Genomic DNA, 27,734 nt, shown 5'->3' with positions numbered 1-27,734 from the left:
ATTATTACCATCACTCGGCATATTACAAATTCATTGTAACTCAATAAAGCCAAGAGGGAATGAGAGGAAATAGCGACAATACTAACCCAAGAGAAAAATATTGTCAAATGTGATAGGTTGGTAAATTACATGAATGACACAAAGCTGTGGCATTGGTGTAAAAGTATTGATCGAATGAGCGTAAAGAGATCTTGATGCCATTCCAGTAATATCCCGACAGCCTAGTAAATGGAAACACAATACCTTTGTGCACAAATGGATATAGCAGACTCAAAGGCGGAAGGATTGCTCCTTTCGTTTATTCTTCTTTTTACTCCTTTAAAAATTCTAAGAAATCATTTATCTATAGTAGTTATTACTTTATGGTTTAAATTTTTACACTTATATTTGCCTTTTAGGATGCAGTGACAATTTCATTGGATACCTTTTGTTTTCCAGCTTTTATTTCTCTGGGCTTGGTTAATCGGTTTAATTGATTGCATAGGTATACATAAATATAACTGGTTCATTGTATCTATTTATTTTGTCTTTGATTCAAGGAGTATCCACTTGTATTTCTCTCTTTAATGTGATCAATGTGAACACATACTTATCTGTTTCAATGAATACATGCATGAGCAAAATTTTGATTGTAGCATGAAGCCTCCTAGTGGCGTTCATCATCTTAAGCAACCGATGTGAGCTACTAAACGACAAGGAGTGGTGGTATACAGCTTGAAAAAAACTAGATGCATATGTATACACAGTAGAGCCTTCCTTTTCATTCCTCTCAAAAATTTGTCACAAACTAGTAATTTCTACATATTATTAACCTACCGATAGAGCGTATGGCAAATTACCAAAATTTTGTAACGGTCTAGTGCAATGAATATTTGAAAAGGTAACTACATAGTTGGAGAACTCTGTTAGTTACTGTTACCATTCCGGCAATATTACTGTCACAAAAAAACATTTTCATAAACTTTTAGAGGCAGTGCGAAAAGTAACACTGAGCATATTCACTCTGAAATTTCTTTTTTATGATACCATGGTTTTGTGCTTTTTCTACGTACATTGTAAAAATAATGGTGAGCAACACAGGTTAGTAAGCAAGAATTGTATGGTTTCTCAGCAATCCAGAACCTTTTGTTTCTCTTCATCTGAAAGCAATGGCTGCATATCTTAAAAACTGAAGCGAAAGAAGAGAAGAAAATGACAGCAGCAGCTATGCCGGTTTCATTTGTCAGATGTCCGACCAAGAATCACTTGATTTTGTCGGAATCGGCCGGACAGTCAGAGAGATTTGCCTTTGATTTAGTGATATGCTTGGCAGGAAGATCTGTACCTGTCGTTGGAATCTCCAGCAACTGCTCCATGTTTGATGTTTCACCACAAGAAACACATTCCAATCATGTAACCGATCGGAAAGATTTTTCATAGTTCACAGATCAGAAGGATGCTTTGTTTTAACTGCAATTTGATCGACCATCAGAAAGATGGCAATAAAAAGGTAGCAAGAAGTAAGAAATGCCGAATTCGATACAGTATACAAACTATGAACAAAGATGCTAGAAATTACATACATTATTCGGATCATGCCACAGCGGTTCTACTCTCAACATCTCAATCACAATTCAATTTTTTTTTTTTTTATGTAGGAACTAACAACTATATGAAGTATGAAGCATCGAAGTGATGAAAGCTTTAATAAAGAGTGCCAAGAGAGAGGCTAAAACTGGCATAAGTTCTTTACACCTGCAGAAGAGCTCAGACTTTGGCAGCGAAGTCGAGCCCGTCCTTCTTGAGCACCTCGACGTCGGCCACCGGCGGCTGGGCCCTGGCGACCCTGGCAATGGTCTGGTTCTCGTCGGCCGACCCGCCCTCCAGGAACACGCCGACGACCCTGCCGTCCTTGACCCAGTAACTGCCGAACTTGGGCTTTGCCGCGGCCGGGTCGTTATCGCCGAACAGCACGTCGTCGCCGACGTTGTCGCCGTAGAACTGCCACGCGGCGTCGAACGCCCGAGAGTAGAAGTAGGGCAGGTAGTCGTACTCGGCGACTGACTCACCGGACTCCTTCGCCTTGATGGCCCTCACGGCCTGCTCGGCTGACTTCCGGGCGTGGTCGACGTGCTCCACTCTCCTCTGCTCGTTGTAGAGCTTTAGCGGGAAGGTAGCCACATCGCCGATGGCGTATACGCCGGGAACGCTTGTTTCGAAGAATGCATCGGTCTGAAAATCAATATGGCAGAAGAATGTGAAGCCAAAAAAAATGGCACAAATGATCAACACCTGCTCATTGTAGCAAAAAGATTCTGATATAGTATGGCTTGTACTGAAGGGAGGCGAACTAGAAGTGAACTGACCTTGATTCCACCTTTCTCCTCGGCAACCTGGCCCTTAAAGAGACCCGTCAATGGCCTGCCACCGACACCGACAATGACAATGTCAGCTTCGAGCACTCTTCCGTCCTTCAGCTTGACTGCCGTAACCTGTCATCGATGCAGGTGAAAATTAGCCTTCGCACCAAACACTAAGTTGAAATTGCAGTGTGTTCGGTGGTCACATCTCCATTCGCATCAGCATCGAAACCACCAGCATAAGTGCCCTTCACAAGCTTGATCCCTTTGTTAGCATAGTAGCCCTCGTAGAAATGAGCAATGCCAGCAGTGAAGAGACGGGGCACTGCAAAAGATGAGATTTCCATCATGAGGTTCCATCGGCAGTTGGACACTATAAAAAAGTGTCCAAACCATACAGAGAAAAAAGATGTTTTGTTGCTGCTAAGCATTTAGATTTCAGAAAACATAACAAGTTAAGCTTCCAAATAAAGTAACAGGACTTACTGCACCACGGTTCAGGGTACACCATAGTGACATCAAAGTTGTTGATTTTCAAGGCTGCACTAAGCTCAAGACCAATGTAACCACCTCCGACAACCACAGCCTTCCCATCCTTCTTTGCTTGCATAGCTGCGACCAACTTGTCAGCATCGTTGATATCCCTTAGATACAATATGTTGTTGTATTCTGCTCCTTGGACACCAAAGTCAGTGAGCTTTATGACCTGGGTACACAGACAAATATAAATATCATGAGTAACCAGACAAGAGCAAGACTATCAGGTTCGCAATCTAAAGTACATATTTATCTTTGAAGGGAACAGCTGCAGCTAAGAATTCACCGAGGAGCCAGTGGCAATGAGCAAGGTCTCATAGGTGAAGGTTGCTCCAGCTGCACTGGTCAGTGTCTTTAAGGCAAGATCAGCCTTGACAATCTCAGTGCTCAGGATCAGCTCAATGCCTAAAAATAAACATGATAAGGCTGTTAGAGTATATATGCATGTCTTGTATTTCTCTATTGTATAAGGGGTTTTGTACATATTTGCCTACACCTGTATGAGTATAAATTCAGGCCTAGAAGGCTCATGATGAGTACAAGTGCTATTCATAACATGGTATCACAAGATGTTATTCTGTAGCCAGACCAGTGACCAGTTTAAATGTGGAGAATGATGAATATAGGAATGAAACATAGCAGGCACCATTCAGCAACCACCTTTGTACTATCATAGTTGCAGGTGAGTGCAAAAGCAATTGCTTTTGTTTAACACACAGGTAGCCATCTTAAATAACACGCGACTACTCCTCTTCCATGAACAGATTATAATTACAAGGAAATGATCAAATGAGAATGCTTACCTTTCTCTGAGTACCATTCAGGCAACAGTCTCTCCCCGCCGCTCCCGACACACGTGTGAAACCCTGGCAGTCTTGCAGCATCTGTCGACAGAAAACACATTGGGTGTCAGTAAGAATTTTTTTTTTTTTGAAGGAAGTGTCAGTAAGAAATTATGCAAAGGATCATCAAGACAGCAGAGGGGGGGATACACCGCTCCACATTTGCATTCAGGACTTACTCTGAGGGAAGAGGTACCCTTTGCTGAGTGCAGGGCGCTCGTAAGGAGCCACCTGAAAGATTAAAACGTGTGTGATCAAGTGAAGCAACGCAGCACCACAAAAACAATTTAGTAGTCAGCTGTGCACAGGTGATGACTGACACCAGCTAGCATTTTGGATTAAGAAGATGAGCCCGATTTAGAAATCACCGAAATAATTTTTAAGATGGGTTATAGATCGAACGGGAGGCCTCCAAAGTCACATGTGCATAGTGGGATACTGAGATGTGCTGATAATATGAAGAGACACAAGGATCAATCAAACCTAACATGAGAGTCTGTAGAGAGACTTGAAGGAATAGAATATCTTCAAAGAACTATCCACGAATAGAAACGCATGAAAGTTAACAATCTACATTTCAGAACCATAATTTATGCTTTAGTCTCCATGTACCGTCATTACTTTTATTTTTTACTATTACTAGTACTTTTATTATCATTATTATTTTTTATCATCTTTTTAATTGGATCTTGTAGGATTCATCTCTAGCCTACTCAACTTGCTTGGGACAAAGGCTTTGTTGTTGTTGTTGTTATAGATGGAAGAGGCATCATGCCAATTTTCAGAGTCTAGCTCGATATGTATACGGAGAAATGAAAAGGGCAAATCCATGTCCGGGGTGGACGGTATTTCAAACACTGACCAGGGATGCGAGGACACCCCCAATTTGCCGGTGGCGAAGACACGGAAAAATGGCGGGAAAATTCGTGGAGACGGGGAACGGACCGAATCAGCATCCAGAATTTCGTAGTCTATCTCGATCTCTAGAGGAAGAAACGAAAAAGGGGAATTTCTGCCAGGGGTGGTTGGTATTGAGACACCGACCACCCCATTTGCCGGCGACTCGGACGCGCTAAAATCTCAGGAAAACTTCTGAACGCGGCTAGTAGATGAAACATGCATCCTGCAAAATTTCAGACTCTGGTTCGATCTCTGCCGGGAGAAATAAAAACGAGAAATCTGCCTAGGGTTTGTCGGTAAATCAAATACTGACCAGGATACCTATTCCTGAAATGGATATTAAGCAGTCTAATTAATCAATCTAAGCCACACCGCGCGTTTGAAGATTAATTGGTTGCAGCAGCGATCGGGAATTCGAAACGCCAGGATGGTATCGTATGGGTGGGTGGGTGGATGGATTACGATACGTACCGGCTCCTTGGAGATGATGGCGAGGTCGCCAGGCTTGACGCCCTGCTTGCCGAACTCCCGCGCCGCGTACCCCTGCAGCGCGAATCAGTTAGCTGCGTGTCTCCTTGTTGTCAGGTGTTAGAGAGAGAGAGAGGAGAGGAGAGGAGAGGAGAGGACGGACCGCCGCGACGCCGCCGCCGAGGATGACGTACTTGAAGTGCTTGTTCTCCACCGCCATCTCCGCACCCCAAGAACGATAGAGGGGAAACGATCGACGGAGCTGGCCGGATAGCTAAAGCACGGCACCGCACCGCAGATGGATCACTCGAATCGAGAGACGGCAAGGCAGCAGATGGCAAAGCGTCGTCGATTCGAAGCAGTAAGCGGGAGGAAACTGCGCGTGATCGCTCACTTTTTATACATCTTCCGTTCCATTTCTTCCGTTTCCCCACTAATTTTGGCGAGCGAAAGCGACGGACGGAGCCCTGTAGCCGGGACCCAGTTCAATAGTACGACACTGGATAAAAATTACTATAATATTTATGTTGAGAATAAAGAAGATTATATGTAAGGATCATTTTCCGAAACAAATACTATAAATCCTGTTTAGAAAAATCTTTATAAGGCTTTATTCGTATTATTTATCTCGTAATTCAATAACTAAGTTAAAGAGAAGAGAGTAGTGAACACGTATTATCACCCAACTAAAAAATAAATATGTATCATCATAGGAAAAAAAATCTTTCAGGTCACATAAAATTTATGTACCCTTCCTCCACCGACACTGCAGTTTGCACACCTCAGGCCTGACGTCAGCCAGTCAGAGACCGCCAATGGACCGACCTCCGATTCTCCGATGGCAGCAGTGATTCTGACAGGATTACGAAGCGGCTCATTCATCAGGATTACGAAGCAAGAAGACGCTGCTACAAGGATTACGAAGCAAAAACAAGGGCAGGGAAAGTTCTAGAACAATCCAGAGGCAGGCATCTGGAATCGAACATCACACGCTCGTGCTTGCTTTCTACCTCAAATTGAGTTCTGCTCCAGCAAGCAGCCGGTAGCGTCACATGGGAACGGCCCTGATGCCTTCTCCATAGTCAACATCTGCAGATAGCGACGACCAACGAAGGATTCCCCGTTGGCTATCAGTTTACATCTCCTCATGTAAAGACAGGTCAACATCGAAGCCGAGTCAATGTAAAACGAAACTGGCCGACGATTAACATGATGCATCGTCTAAACAGATTCATCCGGACGGCAACTATGATGGTTACAAGTCCACACGCTACCAACGGTTCAATACTTCAATCGACTAGTCTTGCAATTTAAACAGCAAAATTTCAATAGGGACACACGGGAGTTTCACGGCAACTTCAACCATTACCAGCAGCATCACAGCAACTCGATTGGCCCACACGGACATTGTTTTACTGGACGAATCATTCCTCATGCCACTGCCAGAACTCCCGTGTTACAAATACAAACCCTTTTCGGTGTTACATCACATTTTTCAATTTACCCTGCAAGATTAATTCGGTGTTACAAATACAAACCCTTTTCTCCATGATTCTGGACAGACGGCTAACTAAATTTCTCAGAGAACACCCGAGGCATCATCGATTCTGAAAGCTGTGTTGTTCTAATAAGACGATGTTCTAGGCAGCGGAGGGTGTGCTCAAATCATCACGGCAACAGCTCTTGTAAGAGGAGAGCGCATTGTCAGTCAGCAAAAGGTTGCAGAACCAAGAAAGTGCAGGGAAAACGTCCCGACCCTGCAAAACGCACATGAAATGAGAATAATGACCGTACCTGTAACATTCCTTAACCAACTTAGTATTTACATGGTTACAATAGCTCACAGGGAAACAAGAACAAAAGGAAAACAAAATTCTAAAGGAAAAAACAAATGAACAGAGCAATGCCAACCTGCACTCTGTATACACAATATATCACCAATGGAAACACATGAAAGAAGCCTTGTTCAGAATATAAGCTCAACAACCGAATTTCCTAAATTAATGGTAATATTCAAGGACTACAAGAAAATGAGAGAGAAACACGGACCAATTGATTAGGCGGGTGCTTATGTCTTGGGAACTGTTACATTCAAGATCTTTACATCTTGATATGGCTTGTCATTCTTGTCAGTCTTGACCTTCTCAATTTGCTTTAAGCACAAGATATAAAGTTAGGACAAAAGAAAATGAAGAGAAATACAGAGAGAACATTAAGCCACTTAAATGAATTTGCAAAAGTTCAATACCTGGACAACATCCATTCCTTTCACAACTCTACCAAACACCGTGTGTTTGTTATCTAGCCATGGAGTTGCCACAGTGGTGATAAAGAACTGAGAACCATTGGTATTAGGTCCCGCATTGGCCATGGAAAGCGTAAAAGGCCTGTCATGCCTCAAACTGCATGATAAACACCACCATTGCTATTAGATTAGAAGGGATATGTATAAAAGACCATACTAAAAAACCATGACTAGTGTTATCCTTACAAGGATACCAGAAACTAACACCAATAAAAAAATATGTATTTTCAACTGTATAGGTTGGCCACGAACCCTTATTTATTTGCTTTGGTGATGGATGAAGTCACAGAGGACATTCAGGGAGATATCCCTTCATGTATGCTCTTTGCTGACGATGTGGTGCTAGTTGACAAGAGTAGGATAGGGGTTAATAGGAAATTGGAGTTGCGGAGATATCATAGTCACAGGGGTCGGGGTCAATGCCGCGACCCCAGGACGTCGACCCAATTCGAGGGTCAGGGTCGACATCCCTAATCTGGATGGGTCACCGCACCGTAACACGCCTCTCCGCACCGCACCGCACTGAACCCAGGGGAGTAGTCACAAGAACTAAAGAGAGGGGGGCGGAGGGGAGCGGACCTTGACAGCGACAATGGTGGAGTAGTACTCGAAGGCATCACGGAGCATGGTTTCACCGCCCGTCCGAACCCAGCACCAGCAGATCTGACCACCACACATGCCAAGCCGCCTAGATTGGGTCCCTCCACCTTCAACTCCTTATGCTCCTCCAAGCTGGGCTCACGTAACCCCGGCAACAACCTTGCCAGCGTGGCGAAGGGATTGGAGGGGAGGGGAGGGCGTGGAGAGCGGAGAAGAGGCGACATGATGCAGTTTACACAGGAGGGGAGGTGAGGTGGGACTGAGGCAGCTTGGGCAAAGGGGATAGAGGTGGGTTAGGATAAAATATAATTTTGATGGGCTGGATGGGCCAGAAGATGGCAACCCATCTCATCTCCCTTTCTCTTCTATTTTTTTCTTCTATTTTGGCATATTACAGCTCATCAACCCGGATGAATTGGAGTCGCGTTCCGCATCGTAATTTGACGTCCCGAGGAGGTATACCCCCTTCATACCATATTTTTGTTTGATGTCGACCCGCGTCCCGTGACCCCGTTCCTCAACCCGATCGATCTGAAATTCTAGTGACTATGGGAGATATACTTTAAAATAAAAAGGTTTTAGACTTAGTAGGACTAAAACCGAGTATATGAAGTGTGATTTCGGTGATACTAGGCATGAGGGAGAAGGTGTTAGTTTCATTAGAGAGATGTTTCCCAAAAAGGATACCTTTCGATATTTGAGATCGATGCTACAGATGGATGGTGACATCGATGAAGATGTTAGTCATAGAATCAAAGCCAGATAGATGAAATGACGCCAAGCTTCTGGCATCCTTTGTGACAAGAATGTGCTACAAAAGCTAAAAGGTAAATTCTATAGGACGGCGATTCGACCCATGGTGTTGTATGGCGCCGAATGTTGGCCAACTAAAAGGCGACATGTCCAACAGTTAAGTGTAGCAAAGATACGTATGTAGCAATGGATTTGTGCCCATACAAGAAAGGATCGGATCCGAAATAATGATATACGTTATGCTAGGGTTAGCGTCAATTGAAGAAAAGCTTATCCAACATCAGTTGAGATGGTTTGGATATATCCAACGGAGGCCTCCAGAGTCACATGTGCATAACGTAATACTGATGCGCGCTGATAATGTGGAGAGGCAAGGATCGACCAAACTTAACATGGGAGGAGTCTATAAAGAGAAACTTGAAGGAATGGAATATCTCTAAAGAACTATCTACAGATAGAAGCACGTGGAAGCAATCCACATACCGTTATTACTTTTATTTTTTACTATTACTATTATATTTATTACCATTATTGTTTTCTCATCATCTTTTTAGTTAGATCTTGTGGGTTTCATCTCTAGCCTAACCCAACTTGCTTGGCACAAAGGCTTTGTTGTTGCTGTTGTTGTATAGGTTGGTCACATCAAAATGGAGCCAACAGATCAAGATGAAAAATATTTTCATAACAGTCTCTGTTTTCTAAACAAGCTACTACAATAAAAGTTAGTGGTCAACGTTGTACCTTGGAGATAATGAAAAGCAAAATGAATACATGTATTTTGGACTTAAGGAAGTGAGAAATAGAGATTTTGTGGTTAAAGAACTTATAGAACCCCTGGTTAACTACATAGTATATTAAGATGCAGAACAAATACTCCTATTTGTATGGCTATGGGAGGAACAAAGAACTAAAATACCTTTTGTGAAATTCATCTTCGAATTCCGTGCCCCAGATAGATTGCCCACCAGTGCCATCCCCCAAAGGATCCCCAGTCTGAATCATGAATCCTTTAATTACACGATGAAATATTAGATTGTCATAATAACCGTTCCGGCAATGGGTAGTGAAGTTCTCCACAGTTTTTGGACACTCTTCTGGATATAGTCTCAAGTGAATGTCACCCATAGAAGTATGCAGCACCTGAAATATGATGTACTTATTAAATGCAGGTGATCCAGGGGGAAAAAACTAATCAAGATACTTCAAGCACTGACAAGTCACAAGACAAGCAATGTTTGAGAAAACAATTCAAATATCAAATTTCCATCCAACAAAGGAGTAACAAAAACAACACATATATCATCTAGAAACCATACCAAACTATCAGGCAATGATGTTGTAGCAGTCTTTCCTAAATCTGATACAGCCAAAAGCTCTTCTGGTGGTGGTTTTTCGTTGAAAACATCTCTACCCTTAGTTGCATCTTCGGGCTCCTCAGGTTCCCTACGACTGGTATGAAAACAAAAACAGCAGCAGCATGTTACACTTGAAATAAGAAATAACAATATAACATATATGAGCAAACTTTCAAAGAGGAAGTCACTATGCAAAAGCAGAAACCAGCCAATGAAAAACTCTCCAGAGATGATAGAATGGCATACCTAAAGAGATATATTCGATGCTTCTTGAAAGCGCAACATAGCAGTGTTGGGTCTGATAAAGGTTCCTTGCTATCATTGACATTGGCAGCTACTGAAGGAATTTTTCTAACCTTCTTGTTGCCATTGTCGCCTTGGTATAGAGCAATTTTCAGATACCTTTCATTGTTCTCTACCTTTCCCAGGATGCGGGAAACCTTATTTGTGTGCAAGTTTACAATCTGCACATGTATGATAAGGATAGTAAGTTTTACAGCAAGTTGTTCAGTTCAATAGCAAAAAATGGCGAAAAAAGTACATAATGCTACCACTATATGAGCATGGCACGATGATTATCCATTTAGACATATATGAACCCCAGCTAGACATATATGATGAGCCCCAGCTAGACACATAGGGAACCAAGATACTGCAAGACTTCTTTGCTTTTCACTTTGTACTTCAGAGGCGACTACTAAGGCCCCAGTGTTCGTACTCAATAGGTTCTTTAAAATGTAATAAAAATAATTATATACAATATAAATGGTCTAATACTATTCAAGAACACAGTGCACCAAATTAGCATACCTTTATGCCCAAAAGGGTAGCATAAATAAGAAAGTTGCAGCTCTCATCAAATACAGCATTAGGTTGTGGAACATTTTCTGTCTTCTCTATTTCCTTCTCAACAGCCATTCGGCGCCCAAAATCAATAGCGTCAAGATGATACAATGGAACATCACTTCTTTGAAGATCTTGTGCCACCTACAAATGATAATATTCAATTGAAAATAAGAATCAAAATGAATTTATGTGTACTTTACAAGATTATCTCTGCCATGAGAAAATAAATGAGAAGCTTCTTACCTCAAGGGACTCATCATATACACGTCTTAGTTTCCCAGTTTTGAACCAAAATACCCGTATCCTACGATCAGGAGATGTGATGGCAAATTGAGCGCCATCGTTGCTCACCTGAAAACAACCAGCTCATTTAGCAGAGTTATTCAATGTACAATCTGAAGGATAAGACTGGCCATCAGACCATCGTTTCTATGAAGTGTCAGATTTGACAACACAATAGACCGAGTTTATTGTGTCCAGTGATTTACTTCGATATCATTTTTTCTTTCAGCTAATCATACACAGTTCAGAATATAGTGATCTATCTCTATCCATAAATAATAAGATAAGATGGATATGCCAAGTCCAAAGTCTTACAAATTCAGATACCCCTGTCATCAAACTACTGTTAGAATAAAATCAAAAAGGAAAATCATGTTGCATAGCAGTATAATCTCAGTGGGAATACCCTTATTCTGCTGCAAAGCATTCAAGTTCAAGCTCATTGTTGTCCAATTGTGTGCCTAATTATTCTATGAATGAAGAAAAAAATATATGTAAATCATTTTAGGAATATAAAAAGTACCTCGATAGCAGACACACTCGTCTTACATTTTGCAATTTCAAATAGATTTGTGTCCGTTTTCAGACGAAACCTCACCCTGCACAAAGCAAATAGCAACATTGAGTGTTGGTAAGTCTAAGTTTATGCGTTCACCAAGGGGGGAAAATGAACAGCTATTACAAAGGAAATCATAGGAACATGCTGTCTAGGATTCACAAAAGATGGGGAAAAAGGGGAAAGTCCAAACCAGAAACAACTAGGTAGGCTGTTGTCAAGCAAGGAAGTGATTCAGAACAAGATTAAAGCTGAGACATTAATTATGTTATTCCTTGAACAATTGCATTTTTACCAAATATAATAGGACCTAATTAGATCTCACTGCAATGAACATATACTATCTGGTATGTTGTTCCAGTTACGATGTTTTCAGCAAAAGTAGTGGAAGATGCAAACATGTGCTCAAACTTGCAGTGGTTCATCTGAACAATAGGATAATGTTTTGGCAAAGATAAACGAAGCTACAATGCTACATAATATTGAAAATGACTGCAAAGGGGCAGCAACATACTCATGTTCTGGAAACTTTAGGGTAGATGGAGACCAGTATTCCAACAGTCCTTTGGCGTCAGCAGATATCACAACATCGTGTGCATGGTTATATTTCATAACTTTGACAGGCCCAGTATGAATCTGCAGTTAAAGAAGAAACTCATAAAGTAGGTATCCTCTTGTAAATTCACAGAAATTATACAAACAAACATGGAAGACAACAAGATAATACCTCTTTGGATATGACTGGATCGTTTGAACCAGAATGAGTATCATATATGTGAACAAATGAGGTATTTCTGTCACTAACAGCAAGTTTTGGTTTAACATCCCCTTCTCGATAAACCCACTCAATAGCCCCAGGAACAAATGGAAGACGCATCATGAACATCATGTCATAGTTTACAACATCATATATCTTCACAGACTGATCGCTGGATATCGTGCAGCAAAGTAAGCCATCAACACTCACCTGCAATACTGAATCATGCTATAATTTGCAGTTGTTCGTATTACACAGGTAGGAGCGATAACTAAGAGTAGCAACAAGCAAGCCAAAAAACACCTTATGTTTAATCACAAAAAAAAACACTGTATGTGGCATAAGATAAGTCACATGAATGTAACAACTTCCTCTTCGTCGAGGAAATGAACTTAAGAATGTGCGCACTCACAGCTAAGCCTTCGATGGGACTGAGATGAGACCGAAAATGTTTAGCAAATTCAATCCCAGCAGGTTTCTTCTTCCAAAACTTCAGGTGCCCTAGAAAAGAAGAAAAGAAGGCCAATTAAGCCACCATCTCAGAAACTGCAACAGATAGCGTTCCCAATAAGCTCAATAAAAATTTATTCTTCCATAGACCCAAACTCTTCAAACAGAGTAATCCATTAAGCACTAAAGTTGAATCCACAGCAATCACAGCATATAATAGCTTGACATTTCAGCATATCTTGCTGGCAAATCATAAAATTCAGCACAGGTAGCAGCTAGCTAAAGCTAATCCATCTACTGCCACGAACCACTATTACACACGAAATAAGATATGACGCTGAGACGAGAGTGTCGGAGAGATCACCATCTGCGCTCCCGGTGATGAAGAAGTCGGCAGGAGAGACGGCGACGTGGGTGACGACGTCCCGATGCATATAGCTCTTCTCGTACCTGCGAAACCAACCACTGCCGTCAGCCACCCCGCAGCAACAAGCTCGCCCTCCCAAATCCTGACCCTAAACAGCGAGAAGAGAATACGCACATGGCGGCGGAGGGGAGAGCGTCGAGGAACGCCTGCTCGAACTGGAGCGGGCGCTTCTGCCGCTGCCGCGCCGGCGCCGGCCCCGGCCCGACCATCACCTCCTCCTGCTCCTGCTGCTGCCCCTGCCCCACGGTGGGGGTGGCAACCGCGCCATTGCCGTGCTCCCGCTTGCTCTCGTGCTCTCCACAGCCGTCTACCGCCGCGCTCGTTATGGTAGAGCTCGCCGTCGTCTCGCTCGGCGACGCCATCGCGAGCTCGAGCTCCGCTAGGGTTCTGGGGATTCGGGGGGAAGCGTCGCGAACGTAGAGGACTAGTTGGTGGTACTTGAAGAATCAGGAGGGCTTCTTGGCAAAAAGGCCGCGAAGGCGAAGGCGAAGGCGGCCCAGAAGGCCCAGCTAGCGCGGCCCAAATTATTTTACTGTATATAGTCTGACGGTCTGGGTACAATAAAATTTATCTTCTTATTCTCATTGTATAGATTATATTTTTTTTTTGAAATTTTTAAAATCCTAAATCATAGCATCCTCTATACTATCAAATTATTTTAGAATTTCTAAATGGACGTCTATTTTTACAATTTTTTATTTTTAAAATATAAAAATAAAAAATCAAATAGTTTTCAGAAGCATGCTGCATTTTGGTGTGCCTAATTCGCAGCCAAAATTTTCGGTTTGTATAGTGTTTCGAGGAAAAATTTGTATCCCAACCATCTCAAGGGAAGAAAAAAAAGAGATTAGATTCGAACGATTAGGCACATGCCTTGGTCGACCAGCCAAACAACCCATTCCTCACAATAATTCTGAAAGGATGGGGCCAGAAATTAATATATAAAAAAAGCATGTGCTTGGTTAGGAGTTAGGGCGTCAAGCGTATCAACCCAGAACATGATATGATCATCATGTGTTCTTGCTATAATTTGGTCAAATTGACAGCTGAAAACATAATTTGCCTAACATATTACTAGTAAGGAATGATTTCTTATTTGACCAAACCTGAAATCTCTTTGCAAATGAAATGAAATGAAATCTCTTTGCAAGCTATTTTCCGCTAATTAAATTAATGAAATGAAATATCTTTGCAAGCTCAGCGAAGGACACGCCGGCCAATTAAAATGCCGGTCGTCTCTTCTCCTCGCCTCCTATGCGCGCGTTTCCTCCTGCGGCAGTAGCCTCGTCGCAAGAAAATTCTCCTTCGCGGCATTGCTGTTGGTAGCAGATTCTTCGATCGATCGATCGGCGGTGAGCAATGAGAGAGCTGTCCTGCTTCGGTGACAGCTCTGTCGGCGTCTGCGCGGCGGCCTCCGTCTCCGGCCGCGCCGGGCTCGACCGGTCGCTGCAGGCGGCGACCACGAGCGTGTACAGGGCAGTTCTGCCATCGGGCGAGGACATGCTCGTCCGGGTGACGTGGACCCGGAGCGCCGCCGGAGCAGCCGGCGTCGCCGTCGCCTTCGACGATGGCCTCTCGCCGCCGTCTTCGGCAAGGAGCAGCCAACTCTTGCTACAGAAGAGGCGAGGGAGCAGGTCGCTGGTCACCGGCGCCGGCACGGCCGTCGGCGTGCACTGGGACACCACGGAGGCCAAGTACCCCTCCGATTCGTCCCCGGAGCCCGACGGCGACTATTACCTCGCCGTCATCGCGGACGCCGAGCTCGCGCTCCTCCTCGGCACGGGGGGCGCGGCGCGCGAGCTCTCCCGCCACTTCGGCTTCGGCTCCGGCCTCGGCGCGCTCCTCAGCCGGCGCGAGCAGCTGCGCGGCGCCGCGGCAGCGCACGTCACTCGGTGCAGGTTCCGCGAGGGCGGGGAGGAGCACGAGGTGGCCGTGCACGCGTGCAGGGGAGGGGGAGGCGCCGGGGAAGGGGAGCTGCGAGTGAGCATCGACGGGGAGAAGGTGGCGGAGGTTCGGCGGGTGGGGTGGGGCTTCCGGGGCAACCGCACCGCCGTGCTGGCCGACGGCGAGGTGGTCGACGTCATGTGGGACGTGCACGACTGGTGGTTCGGCAGCCGGGGCAGCGACGGCGCGGGCGCCGGGGCGCAGTTCATGGTGAAGGCCAGGGCGGAGAAGGAGGGCAGGCTGTGGATGGCCGACGAGACGGCGGCGAGGGGGCAATCGCCCGGAGGCTTCTTCTTGCATGTGCAATGCTACCGCCAGTGACGACTGACGGCGGCCGCTGGCAAATTCATAGATGAAATTCTATGTTCCAAAGAGTCTGAAAAATGTATGCTGGCTCTTTTGGATTGTTACAATCCAGGCTATCTGGGTTGAAAAGAGTGCTTTTGGTGTGTCACATAGTACATGATTAAACATAATAATGTAATGCATGACAACAATGGCAAATACAAATCAAGACCAACACCAGTGTACCTGATAAATGTTGGAATCAAGTGACTCCTGTAGTGCATAGATGCTACAGGCCTACAGCCCACAGGAAACCGTGCATCCAATACAAGATGTCTGAATGAAAATGTGGACATTTACGTCGCCTATGTATCATATATATCCCCGATCACATATCATATATATCCACGATCACGCAGAAATGTTTGCATTGTCCGCCACGATGCTATCAAGCAGTGACTCACAAGCATCCTCCAGTAAATCCAAGACCTGCAAACATTGCATCAAGATCGCCTATTAAAGAAAAGAAGCATGTCGAACACAAATGTTCTTTCCATGTACATCTTATGCAATTTTGTAGACATAATGCATGACTAAAGCAAGGATGGTAAAAAGATCATTACATCCATGGCACTGAGTACGAGAATCTCAGAGTAGATGTGAATTGGTGATTCAGCGGCATCAGGAAATCAAGGATGGCAGCAAACAAATCCTAGCTTTTTATTTCTGTGGTTAGTTAACGTATTCTAGTTTATTGATGTTTCTTATGTAAGCGGCTCATGCTACCTTCCGGGCAACCAAGATAATGTAGTAGCCTAGACATGCATTTTTGTCTCTTTGTATCAGAAGAAGATTAATCACTTAAGTTCTCTTCGCAGATGAGCCATTATATGTTCTTTCGAGAATAAGGTACGATCATATTCCAAAAGTGAGAATGCTGACAGGTAATGATTTTGCAAAAGCTGTGTAAAGTTCAGGAGTCGTTTACATTTAATGCATGATGCACAAATACTTAGCAGAGCACAAGCATATCCCAGGTCATCAGTCACCAGTCACCACATAAGCTTGAAAATGATAAAAGTGATGGTATAAATAAAGGTACGCCTGGTACATGCACACACTATTTTGATTGGACAGGAATAAGCTTTATGCGGACCACAACACTCATAACCATTGGCCACTGGGACAAAATCTCCACTAATAAGATTGGAAATGCAATTGCAGACTTACTACTGACTAGCAAGCACATCCTGTTACTAACCTTTACAAATCCCTGAGGGCCTCCATAATAAGGATCTGGGACTTCGGACTCAGTATGTCGCTTGCAGTAGGAGCACATCAGCTTAACCTAGTAAATATACGAGTAACAATCGCATGGATGTGAGCTTTCAAGAATGAATAACAACAGCAAAAAAAAAAATAGTGTTATTGCATACCTTAAGTAGATAACCAAAAATATCAATATTAGATAAATAATTTCCGTACAAGTTTGTATAAAACCAAGCAGCAACAATTAAAGCTACATTAAAATAAGTGGATAACCGATGAAGATATGCTCTTTTACATATATAACTGGATATGTGGTAAACACAATCTCACTCTGCACTTTTCAAGTGTTGTTACCAAGGTAAGCCCCTAAAATAAAATAAGCATCACTCTCGGGCATCAAGCAATGTGAGCTGGTAAGCGCCTATGCTGTAGAAAATTAAGCAATGATGTACTTGCCAACATAAAGTGTACCTTGCTAAAGAAATTTCAGAAATATCAAGAGTCAAGAGGGCGATTGGTAGGGGAATGAATGGCAAAGTTGCATAGTCTTTCACCTATTGTCACGTTTAAATATACGAACATGGCTGACTGGCTGTGCTATATCATTGTATAGACAGCAAAAAACATATGGAAAGAAAGTAACATAGATGTTCAGTTTACTAGTTCCTGGTGGTATTTGTTTGCCCACAAGTGTTCCCATGGCTCATTTTTGTTTCTAATATCAAGGGTTAAGAGTATGTATCTTGAAAACTGAAATGACCAAACAAACGCATATGGGATGAATTGTAGTTTGCCATGATTGCATGAGACAATTTGAACTAAATGTCGAACATGCTAACCTTATTGGGTGCACTGTCAGGGAGGGGCTCCCTATGTCTCCATCTCTCAAATGCGTTCAATATATCTTCTGCATATTGTTCAAAATGAAAATGTATCAAGCAGCATGCATAAAAAAAATGCAGAGGTACTGAAACACAAATAACAGGGACTGAGAGAGAACCATAATTCTGCCTGTCCATTGCAAGGATAAGATCGAAATCACGGAAATCTGTGGGTCTAATAGGCCTGGATATTGAGGTCACCTCAATCCCCCGCTTCTTCGAAGCTGATCTCATCCTTGAGTCTGCCTTATTACCCTGAATCCAAGGAACACCACGTCAGTGCTAATGCCATCACTTAACTGGGAAAATGTATAAATGAGCAAATACAGGGTACAACCTCATGATATCCGATGGTACCGGCAGAATCTATGTGAAATTTGGAGTCAAGCCCACGCTTGCTTACAAGGTTCCGGAACACAGCCTCAGCTGCTGGGCTCCGGCAAATGTTCCCTGTACACATAGTTTACATCAAGCGCAGAACAGATAAATGCAGTGCACATATGTATCAGGCACCTCTGCACTGTAACACGCAATCAACTAAGATAAGGCAGTGTGATGAGATTATCCTCTATTGAACTATCACCTAAGCATGCCAATGCACACATGGGCAAATAAGCACACGCAAAAACCAATGCGCGATCGTACGCTTTGAGAAAGCAAGCACTACATCGCAAATGCATGGGAACAAGATGCTATACATTAGCATCCAACGCCTGAAGTCATACAGCTCGTGCACTGATACATCCAGCACTTGCATAGTTGAACTATGACTACACACAACTGCTAAGCGTTAGGATGCTTAGATCAAATCATCTGAATTCTTAGTCATGCAGCAGGGAGTAAAAACAAAGGTTGGGCAAATTGCATGTCCAAATAGCGAAATCTCGAAATCATACGGCAGATAAGATGTGAGAATTAGCTTCCAATTCGTGCTTTCACCAACAGTAGCTGTGGATCTAAGTTGGTAACACAAGCGAGCATAGCTACAGAAGGGCTATTAGACGAAACAGCAGCAGGTAAGTACAATCCACAGACACGCAAGGACAATCGGGGATCGGTAGAGATTTCGAGCGACTCGAATCGGTTCAAATCCTCGCACGGGCACGGAGACAGAGGTGAAGAGAGGCTAGTGTTCAGGGGATTCACCGAGGCAAACGAAGAGGACGGCGAAGGGCTTCGCCTCAGCCCCCGCTGCCGGCTCCGCCGTACTCGCCTCCGCAGCCATCCCCTCCGCCGCCGCCGCCGCCGCTGCGAATCGGAGGCGAGGGTTTAGAGCCTGGCAAAGACTGGTGGTGCGTTGTGGTGCGCTGCGGCAGCCGTGCCCGTGACGATTGGTGGCGGCACGTGGGACAAGTGGGAGAGGAGGAGGAGCCTTGCGCCTCCTGGTAAGCGGGTCTCGTCCTCGCGTTGTCGGGTTCGGAGCCAACGAGGAGGCCGCGGCGGTGGAGGTGGAGCTGCTGCTCCTCACCGCGACGAGCGAGGGAGCGACGGCTCCAGCCATGATCGCCGCCGCCGCAAGCGTGGGCGCGCGGCACGGGAGTTGTGTGGACTGTGAACGAGGAGTGAGATTTGCCAGTGAGTGGCTGGCGCGGGTTCCGGTCACGGGTTCCGGAGCGGCTTGGGGGTGGGAGACGCCTTCGCCGTTGGCTGACGGATTACTGAATGCGCCCTCCAAGTCGGGTAACGTAATGTAAAGGAATGGCTCGATTACACCCCGATTCCAGCCTCTACTATTCTATTCGACGGTGGTAGTATCAAATTCAAACAATATCACTTACACATGGAATGATAAACTTTTTCACGATTATATCAGCATTCGAGACCAATTAATCACAGAATCTCAATTTTGAGTAGATTTTATGGACCTCAGAATTGTAAGCGGCTACAGACTTATAGTCCTGAAAACGAATGGGTGACTATTCGTATAGTGCTTTGGGTAGCATTATCGCTCTTTGTTAATCATATCTCTTGTCGAGAGAGATCCAAAGAGTGAGTGGATCTTCCTTTATTAAATACTCAGTTTTAAAATCTAGATGGATGTGCTATCGCAAAAAATGCAAAGTTGCATATTTGTATATGTTAGCAATAGCCGGAGCATCTGGATGAGGTTTAGTGGTGGTGGCACTGAGACCCTGGGCCAACAAATTGATTTTGACGTCCATAGCCTGGGTTCGATAGTTGCTCTTACCCACTGCAAGTTCCGTAGATTCCTTTTTGAAAATATCAATCATATTATACATGAAATGACAATAAATATATTAATTTGCTATGAGAGTAATTAAATAATATGCAAATATTATAATTGAGCAAAAATACTAGTCAATATAAGTCATGAATGACTATAGGTGTAGACCTTCTATATAGGATAAGCAACCAAGTTGTTGCTAATATCTTGAACTCTGCTCCTAATGGAATGGGTGAAGCTACAGTCACAGCCAAAAGATATAGTTTGTACTAATAAATATTGGTAGACACAATAAAGATAATCACCATGTCATTATACAATATAGTGTAGACCTCACAGCAGTGGGCAAATAAATCGTTGCTGTGAGCATGAATTATGTCCCATGAAACGGGCGACACTACAATTGCAACCAATGTCATAGACTCCATGGCTTGTGTTTTGCCAATATGATAGAAGGTAGTCACCAATTTATAAGCATTTTGCATTGATTTTCTATGAATTATTTAAATGTATTTGAGGCTTAAATATAAAATAAATGTAGAAAGATATTTATTCCTATAAGTAATTTGCAAATAAAATATTTGCAAGGAATAAATAAAAAAGATTAATAAACTACAATATATTCAATAACAAAGTATTACTGAGGTAATACATTTAAAATATAGCAGTACACATCATTTATGCAGTTTCTAAAGACTTGAGGAGCTTAAATGCACAAGATACAATATAACTGAAGTTATATTAAAACAACGTGTAATTTTATGGAAACATAGGAGTTTTTTGTAAAATAGCCAATGATATTACTATTGAGGCTTTGAGGCCCAACTGGTTAGGGTTATGGTTTCCCTAGCCAATTGGGGGCATCGCCGGCCTAGGCTGTGTGGCCAACTACTGTCGTGTCTTTGCCCAATCCATTGTCGTCCGAAGGGGAGCCGCCGCCCGTGGTCGAGGGCTAAGCGACCGACTAGCCGTTGCGCACAGGACCACTATGGTGGTGCAAGCATTGAGAGAGACGGCGGTATGGATGACACGTGACCGGGCGGACGAGGAGATGAAGGATGGCCGTTTCCAATGCCATTAGCGTGGCAAGGACTTCACTCAGTGCAGTGCGTTCATCTGTTGATGCGGATGATTTCATGACGGTGCTTACCGGCGATTGATCGGCCAATTAGCGTAGTTGAGAGCAAAAATGTGTAATAACGTGTTGTAGAATAATGGAATAGTAGAGTCGAAGATTGAATCATCCATTCATTGCAATGTCTTATTTACATCGATACAGGATGAAGGGGTGGGAGAGACACCCCTCCCCCCAGCGGACACCAATAAATGCAAAAGGCAGTCGTAAATTGATTAACCGTAACATAATGTATCTGACCTGTAGGTGACATGCATCCTTTTTTTTATTCCGGCTAAGTTTACGAGAGTGAAGAAATCGTCTCTTTCACTTCCAAATTGTGTTGCAGATTCGCATTTGGGCACACGGGCATTACGCAGCTCAAACTACACTATCTCATAGACAATTCATACAGTTCAAACAGGAGCTAACAAAACAGCTGAATTCTGTAGTGGCGTGCCCAGTCGCTCACTAGCGCTTGTTTTTCCACAACCGGGAAGGGAGCACGAATTGACAGAAAAACAAACACAAGACAAACGGTTCAATGTTCAAAGCATAAGAATTTATGAACTCCATCAACTGTTATGTTAGAAGCTTTCTGGTACCATTAAGGCACTAACAGACCAAAAAACGTGAAAGAAGTGCTCCTTGGAGAAAATGCTTTTGCAGCGGAGTAAAGAAAACAATAAATTCTAGGCATGGAACCCAGCCCCGGTGGCAAAATTGTACATCAGAAATTCATTATTTTGAATGCTCAATCATAAAGACACGACATTTAAATAAAAAGAAACAGTGGTCCTCAGTTGACAACATCCAGGACCAGCTTTCGCGACTTCAAGACCGACCACCTCATGCGCCGGTAGTAGGCAGCTTGGAGAAGCGCAAGTGACAGTAGGAAGATCCATTTGACTCCCATCTAGAATGAATTTAAAGTGAGTTGTTATCATGACAAATTGAAAAGCAACAAAGAAATCTGCAGTTAAGTTGCGAGGTTGTTACCAGCTTTCTCTCTTCCATCTCAGGCTCAGCTGCCCACGAAAGGAATGATACAACGTCCTTACCCATCTGTGTTAGAAATATGAGAATAATCAAGCTTTAGTGCTAGCCCCACAACCCAATAATAAAGGACCAACAAAGAATAGAATAGTTTACCTGGGCTTCAGTTGCAGGAGTACCATCCTCATACTCAACTGCTCCATCATTAAGCATCTTGGGCATGGCTATGGCACCACCAGGGAAGTAGGGATTGTAATGCAGACCCTCACGAATCTAGGTTGCAAATCAACCAATTTAATTATAGTTAACTTGTAAGACAGTAAAAGCAAATACCAAAAATGCAAAGAAATATTACAAGAATTATCCATCCTTTGATAGACAATTACAAGAAATATTTTAGTGGATGTTTATTGGGTGCTGTGTTTGACTGGATTCCAGAATGAAAAATGATCTTATGCGGTCAAATTCAGAACATGTAGATAAAAAATGTCATGTTGAATTGATAAAAGATTATTGCCAGATGATTGTTCAAACAACAGAACAGATATAAGCATTTAAGACATCGTAATCAGCAGTTCAATGCTTTCAAGATCCAGCAACATCATTCTTACATAGAACAGTGCATAAATCAGGTGTTAGTATCATGCGGTGATGTGAAATGTATCCGTGTGATACAAGTGATTGTAAACCAAGCACAAGAGGTTACTCTTAACCATAAATAAACAACGATACTGGGAGAACACATCACAGAACAAGAGAAAATTTGAACAAGATAGAAACAATACATAAACAAGAGAAAATTACCTGAATACCAGCAGGTGGGTCATGATAACCAGTAAGAAGAGCAAAAACGTAGTTCTGGCCGTTGTGCCTTGCCTGAACAAAAATGCATTGTGAACAATAAGTCATAAGCAGAAGATGAAAGATCCCACCAATCAATACAAAACCATTAGCTGCAATCACCTTTGTGATAAGACTGAGGTCTGGGGGGTACGCACCACCATTTGCAAATCGGGCTGCTTGCTCATTTGCATAAGGTTGTGGGAAGCGGTCACTCAACTTACCAGGACGGGTGAACATTTCACCCTCATCATTAGGACCATCAACTACCTCAATCTCAGCAGCCATCGCTTTTGTTTCCTCTTCAGTATAGGCCACCCCGACCAAATCACGGTAAGAAATCAACGACATGGAGTGACAAGAGGCACAAACTTGCGTGTAAACTTGATGTCCACGCCGAATTCTGCTCGATATTTTTTATTTCAAATCAATTAAAGCAGTATAAAAAAAACAAGGTATTAGCAGTTCAACAAGAATTTGTCCTGGAAGCAAGACAACTACAATACTACTTCGTTATTTACTGTTAAACTAGTGCAACACATCTTTTGCTAATTATATTATGAACCACATACACTTCCCAAATGTACAAATCTATTAATCTAATTTGCCTAATCAATACCCCAGTACACAAAAAGGCTTGTTAATTTCTGTGCAATGATCCCTATTCCAGAAAGAAGACTTACACAAATTTGTAAACATCTAGCTACATTAAATAGAAAAAGGCTTTACAAAAAGCAGAGGATATAGTTAACTTACGATGCATGATCATAAGAACTCAGGATGCCAGCATGTGGCCAGGGATAATCTGCGGCTGCCAAGCCATGCTCAACTTCATCTGCAGATGCTATTGTAGCGAAACTCAAAAGACCGGAGGCACCAACTCCAAGAAGAGCCAATGCCCTCAGTCCAGCAGAGGATTCTTCATGCTTTCCCCGGAATGAAGAAAGCAGCGATGAACCCTAAAAAAAGCATGGTAACAGTGTTAGAAAGAACAATTGTGTCCGATAGAAAAATAGACCTTGTATACCAAAACTCGTAAACATGCTCTTCTAGATAACTAATTTATTTCAAGATCAGTTAATTTTGAATGAAGAAAGGGGGAAGCTAACACAAATAGGATAGCCAGCTGATGTCCAATTAACATAACTGAAAAGGACCATACTATAAGCTATGTGGTTCAAATTTGTACAATAGGAGAAGACAAAAGGCACCAAACATGAACCCTACAAGAAACACATGCATCAATGAATTTTTTTCCCTATCAGAAATGCATAGCATGTAGATTCTAACAGATTAAGCATGTAAACTATGATTTGTTTCCATCATGAGCAATAAATCCCATTGAGATACATTCCATATGATAATGGTGTACGAGGATATCTTTTCACGCGAGGCTCCACTACCCTAATTGGACACGTGGGAAGTAAATCAAATAATAAGCAGATGGATATGGACTTATTTTGAATAGACTGGCATAGAGAACAGGAGTTCACCAAAATACTTACAGAGGATTGGTTGTGGAGAGTTCTCCTGAGAAGCTGGTTAATGCCTCTCGCGGCAGCCATCCAGGATTCTAAAAAAACAAACAAGCATTGAGAACTCTGTCACACGATGGAAAAGGGTCTGCGATACAATAATAATGACAGAAACAGAAACAAAATATGCAAACTTGTCACGGATACTGTTGAGAAACTGAATCGTGCGATCCCATTCACACTAAAACCATCCTAGTGCAATGAAATGGAAGAAAATCACATTACAGGCACAAAATCAAGAGGTCATGTTGCTACATCAAAGAAAGACAGCTCTTCAGATGGATTTGCTGTGTTATTTTGCAAATTTCAAGATGGCCATGGTGAATGAAGCTGGATTGTCAGAATTTCAGACCCACACCCCCAATTTTTTGGAAAATAAACCGATATTACTATTCTAACACGCAGCAACGAATGAGTGATTTGGATCTCAGGAATCACAGCAACGAAGAAAATCTGCAGAATCGAACAGGCAATTGGTCCGAGCAAGCCAGGGCATCCTACCGACACGATATGGGGAATCAACTCGTCGAGTCCGGATGGATCTCCACTCCACGTCAGCACAGGGTGGGATGAGGACGCCTACGGAGAAGAAAATCGAGCGGATTCGCACAGAAAAGACCGCAATCTATCTACGCGCTCGATTCCAATGACCCCAAGACCCACACCGAGTCGCCGGCGCGCAGTCCGCAACTACCGGAGACTAGAGCAGATCACCAGATCGGAGACTCCAGATGCCTGGAAAGGGGACGAACCAGCAAGTAATCAACAAGAGGAGGGTTGCGGTGCGCTTACCTACAGGGCGCGGGGCTCCGGCGAGCGGCGGCGCAGGATGCGGAAGGGATGGGCGAGGCGGAGAGGAGGCGGGTGGTGGGCTTTGTGGCGATGGCGATGAGATGCCGTCCCACTGACAACTGGGACCGCCTAATGCCGAGACCTTCGGACGGGCCGTGGGTCCCAAGTAAGACAGGCCCAAAATGGTCAGTTGTCTTAGAGGCCCAAATAAATAAACATTTTCATTCAGAATTGTGCTAAATTTAAATGGATTAAGAAAAACCGGGGATTTAATCGCAGCCGTTGAATTTGCCAGGTGGCCAGATGCTTCGATAGAGGAACGGCATGTTTTGTTGGGCTGGGCCTATTGAAAATCTGCTTTTAAATTGATTTTTGATACAAATAAATGTATAATATATATAATATCTTTAAGAACATCATTTCTCATAAACTACAAAAGTTCTTTCAAACTCGCTTTTAACTTCTAAGTAATAATAACAGTTTTTATCAGTTTTTACTATTCAGAAGATATTTTTAAAAATGAATTGTTTAGTTTAACTTTCTACTTCTAAATAGCAAAAACCAATACAAACTAAATCAAACAGAGAAGAGGCGGAGGAGGAGAGATCGCCGGAGCTGACGGACGGAGCGCGGAACCGGGCAGCTGAGCCTGTGATCTTGTCTCCGAGCCGGCATTGGTTGTCACCTCGGTGAGCTCCGTGCACTGTTCAATCAAATCGATCGTTAGCATAGCTGAAATATCAGCTTCAGCTTCAGTTTCAGTTCCAGTTTCAGTTTCAGTTTCAGTTTCAGTTTCAGTATTATTGGAGCCGAGAGAACCGAAAGAACTGCGCTTTAGCAGGGGGCAGTGGATATTCCGTCTGATCCTGCTCTTCTTGTCAAAGAAATTACTGTAGAATTTGCACTCCTTGATGGATACCTGCGTCGTCTCGTCTTGCATAGAGGCACGAAATGCATAGTTGTATGCTGTAGATAGTACTACTCTGGATGGAGCATCGGATTTGTGTTGCACTTGTTTGGAATTTGGATATCACCTCTCTCTCTCTCTTTTGTTTTTGTTTGGCGCCCTCACTTGTCAGTTATCACTGACAAGACGACTATGCACCCGACCGGCTGAGGCTCGTGGGATATCACCCCAGCAGTCCAGCACGGAGATGTTGCTGAAGTTCTTAGCCTCTGGTGAGCTAGCTTCTGCGCAGCAACTTGCCGCTGCCCGCTCCCGGGACAATTGAAATGCGATCGATTCTTCGTTTGTGATCTCGATATGTTGTTACACACACTGAAGCCTCTCGTCTCTGTTTAATTTTCTCCTCTCGCCTCTAATCTGATGTTTCTAGCTCCCTTCAGATCAGCAGATCCTTTTCTTCACCAGGGCTTTTTCTTCTCTTCTTTGATACGTATTTTGGGGAAACGATCCCAAGATTCTAATGCGATGACGAGCTGAGTGAAATGGTGTTGGTGCTTTTGCCGGTCAACCGCAAAACGACTTCTCTTTCCACTGAGCATTGCAGTTGCATCGTCAGGTTTTTTTGTTCGGCGCAGAACAAATTTTGGTTACATTTCAGCACGGATTTTGGATACGTATAAAAAATACTGCTCATTGAATTTTGGCTTTTAAGTTCTTTCCTGACGAATCTAAACCAAAAAAAAAAAACCATGCAAGAAAGGTGGGCATTGCTGTGCTTCAGTTCAGACTAAACAGACTGTCGGTGCTGAAAAATCTCTTAATAACTGACGAACTGGTTCAAAACCGTATGTGCCAGAAACTGACAGATACCCTGACAATCTTGCATCTGCTTCGTCATGCTAAAATGCCGCTAAATGCAATGCAACGCTTTGGTTATTGAACTTAAATTCTCAATCTTGAACCAAAGGTTCAGAGCTGCATGCATCCGCCAGTCTGAATTCATGAAATACATAGATCATGCATTAGCTTTGGTTATTGATTAGAGACTTTTGCAGTGGCAAGAAAAAAAAAATCTTACATCAATGAACTCAGGAGGAGATCCTAACCAAACATGGTGGCCAACCTCTAATGACCACGCATGCTTAGCCAGAGATGTTTGCTGTTATCTTGTGGGGTGCAGGAGCTCGCCGGGGAATTTTTCTTCTAATGATCAAGATTATTTATTTGTATTAAGATTTATGTTAAAAGATAAATAAAAAAAATTATAAAATATATAAGAAAATCAATAGATAGATAAGTATCAGGTATGAAAGATAGATGATTGGGATGAATCGTGCGTGCGCAAAGACATACAGAGTGTATTTCCATTGCAAGATTACGATCTTGTTTGGCACAGCTGAAACTTATAAAAAATCATTTATCTGAGAAAAACAATTAGATTATGAGTTTAATTTTTTTGACTCTCAGCACATTAATATTTCAAAAAAAACTAGTCTTTACCAGCTTATCAGTTTTTTTAAAACAAAAATTACTTATAAGCAGACATAAGTAGAGTATATTCCAGGCCGT

General features: G+C 43.1%; 5 protein-coding genes across 7 annotated transcripts; 1 reads left to right on the top strand and 4 right to left on the bottom strand.

Moving 5' to 3' along the window:
* Positions 1 to 1,439: 1,439 nt before the first annotated feature.
* On the bottom strand, positions 1,440 to 5,983 carry LOC133895440 (monodehydroascorbate reductase 4, cytosolic). 3 transcript variants are annotated; one of them, XM_062335748.1, is made up of 9 exons: positions 5,837 to 5,983; positions 5,250 to 5,553; positions 5,090 to 5,161; positions 3,680 to 3,760; positions 3,163 to 3,281; positions 2,826 to 3,045; positions 2,546 to 2,664; positions 2,346 to 2,471; positions 1,440 to 2,211 (listed from the first exon to the last, which is right to left on the bottom strand). In XM_062335748.1, the coding sequence occupies exons 1-9, from the start codon at positions 5,966 to 5,968 to the stop codon at positions 1,747 to 1,749; spliced, it is 1,638 nt and encodes a 545-aa protein (XP_062191732.1). In that variant the 5' UTR covers positions 5,969 to 5,983; the 3' UTR covers positions 1,440 to 1,746. The 3 variants fall into 3 exon arrangements, with proteins under 3 accessions (XP_062191732.1, XP_062191733.1, XP_062191734.1); XM_062335749.1 differs by lacking the exon at positions 5,837 to 5,983 and adding an exon at positions 3,898 to 3,949 and having other exon boundaries at positions 5,250 to 5,470; XM_062335750.1 differs by lacking the exons at positions 3,163 to 3,281; positions 5,837 to 5,983 and having other exon boundaries at positions 5,250 to 5,469.
* A 373-nt stretch (positions 5,984 to 6,356) lies between these two features.
* On the bottom strand, positions 6,357 to 13,894 carry LOC133895439 (peptidyl-prolyl cis-trans isomerase CYP71). The gene is made up of 14 exons (XM_062335746.1): positions 13,532 to 13,894; positions 13,355 to 13,440; positions 12,953 to 13,041; positions 12,511 to 12,750; positions 12,298 to 12,419; positions 11,751 to 11,826; positions 11,189 to 11,296; positions 10,910 to 11,086; positions 10,346 to 10,563; positions 10,061 to 10,193; positions 9,661 to 9,884; positions 7,335 to 7,488; positions 7,136 to 7,238; positions 6,357 to 6,843 (listed from the first exon to the last, which is right to left on the bottom strand). Exons 1-13 carry the CDS (start codon positions 13,777 to 13,779, stop codon positions 7,155 to 7,157), a joined length of 1,959 nt encoding a protein of 652 aa, XP_062191730.1. The 5' UTR covers positions 13,780 to 13,894; the 3' UTR covers positions 6,357 to 6,843; positions 7,136 to 7,154.
* An 882-nt stretch (positions 13,895 to 14,776) lies between these two features.
* LOC133895232 (uncharacterized) lies at positions 14,777 to 15,682 on the top strand. The gene has a single exon (XM_062335386.1). The coding sequence runs from the start codon at positions 14,777 to 14,779 to the stop codon at positions 15,680 to 15,682; it is 906 nt and encodes a 301-aa protein (XP_062191370.1).
* Positions 15,683 to 15,802: 120 nt separating this feature from the next.
* LOC133895556 (uncharacterized) lies at positions 15,803 to 19,385 on the bottom strand. The gene is made up of 6 exons (XM_062335968.1): positions 18,943 to 19,385; positions 18,134 to 18,246; positions 17,916 to 18,051; positions 17,755 to 17,822; positions 16,908 to 16,994; positions 15,803 to 16,135 (listed from the first exon to the last, which is right to left on the bottom strand). Exons 1-6 carry the CDS (start codon positions 19,295 to 19,297, stop codon positions 16,058 to 16,060), a joined length of 837 nt encoding a protein of 278 aa, XP_062191952.1. The 5' UTR covers positions 19,298 to 19,385; the 3' UTR covers positions 15,803 to 16,057.
* Positions 19,386 to 21,635: 2,250 nt separating this feature from the next.
* LOC133896103 (cytochrome c1-2, heme protein, mitochondrial-like) lies at positions 21,636 to 25,402 on the bottom strand. Its single transcript, XM_062336620.1, has 8 exons — positions 25,259 to 25,402; positions 24,437 to 24,504; positions 23,688 to 23,890; positions 23,055 to 23,334; positions 22,896 to 22,967; positions 22,248 to 22,364; positions 22,095 to 22,160; positions 21,636 to 22,011 (listed from the first exon to the last, which is right to left on the bottom strand). The coding sequence occupies exons 2-8, from the start codon at positions 24,494 to 24,496 to the stop codon at positions 21,895 to 21,897; spliced, it is 915 nt and encodes a 304-aa protein (XP_062192604.1). The 5' UTR covers positions 24,497 to 24,504; positions 25,259 to 25,402; the 3' UTR covers positions 21,636 to 21,894.
* Between the last annotated feature and the right edge of the window lie 2,332 nt (positions 25,403 to 27,734).

Source organism: Phragmites australis, chromosome 16 (genome assembly GCF_958298935.1).
Source record: "Phragmites australis chromosome 16, lpPhrAust1.1, whole genome shotgun sequence".
NCBI lineage: Eukaryota > Viridiplantae > Streptophyta > Magnoliopsida > Poales > Poaceae > Phragmites > Phragmites australis.
This window is presented reverse-complemented; position numbering and strand designations above follow the sequence as displayed.

Excerpts from the sequence above, each read along its gene's own strand:
- LOC133895440 (XM_062335748.1), bottom strand. The coding sequence starts at position 5,968 with ATGAATGAGCCGCTTCGTAATCCTGTCAGAATCACTGCTGCCATCGGA. Across the intron at positions 3,282-3,679 it reads TGAATGGTACTCAGAGAAAG|GCATTGAGCTGATCCTGAGC; the intron begins GTAAGCATTCTC and ends GTTTATTTTTAG. Across the intron at positions 2,212-2,345 it reads AGGAGAAAGGTGGAATCAAG|ACCGATGCATTCTTCGAAAC; the intron begins GTCAGTTCACTT and ends ATTGATTTTCAG.
- LOC133895439 (XM_062335746.1), bottom strand. The coding sequence starts at position 13,779 with ATGGCGTCGCCGAGCGAGACGACGGCGAGCTCTACCATAACGAGCGCG. Across the intron at positions 10,564-10,909 it reads CTACCCTTTTGGGCATAAAG|ATTGTAAACTTGCACACAAA; the intron begins GTATGCTAATTT and ends ATACATGTGCAG. Across the intron at positions 7,489-9,660 it reads GAAGATGAATTTCACAAAAG|TTTGAGGCATGACAGGCCTT; the intron begins GTATTTTAGTTC and ends TTTATCATGCAG.
- LOC133895232 (XM_062335386.1), top strand. The coding sequence starts at position 14,777 with ATGAGAGAGCTGTCCTGCTTCGGTGACAGCTCTGTCGGCGTCTGCGCG.
- LOC133895556 (XM_062335968.1), bottom strand. The coding sequence starts at position 19,297 with ATGGCTGGAGCCGTCGCTCCCTCGCTCGTCGCGGTGAGGAGCAGCAGC. Across the intron at positions 18,247-18,942 it reads CGTCCTCTTCGTTTGCCTCG|GGAACATTTGCCGGAGCCCA; the intron begins GTGAATCCCCTG and ends CTATGTGTACAG. Across the intron at positions 16,995-17,754 it reads CTGACAGTGCACCCAATAAG|GTTAAGCTGATGTGCTCCTA; the intron begins GTTAGCATGTTC and ends TATATTTACTAG.
- LOC133896103 (XM_062336620.1), bottom strand. The coding sequence starts at position 24,496 with ATGGCTGCCGCGAGAGGCATTAACCAGCTTCTCAGGAGAACTCTCCAC. Across the intron at positions 22,968-23,054 it reads ACCTCAGTCTTATCACAAAG|GCAAGGCACAACGGCCAGAA; the intron begins GTGATTGCAGCT and ends ATTTTTGTTCAG. Across the intron at positions 22,365-22,895 it reads ACCCACCTGCTGGTATTCAG|ATTCGTGAGGGTCTGCATTA; the intron begins GTAATTTTCTCT and ends TTTGCAACCTAG.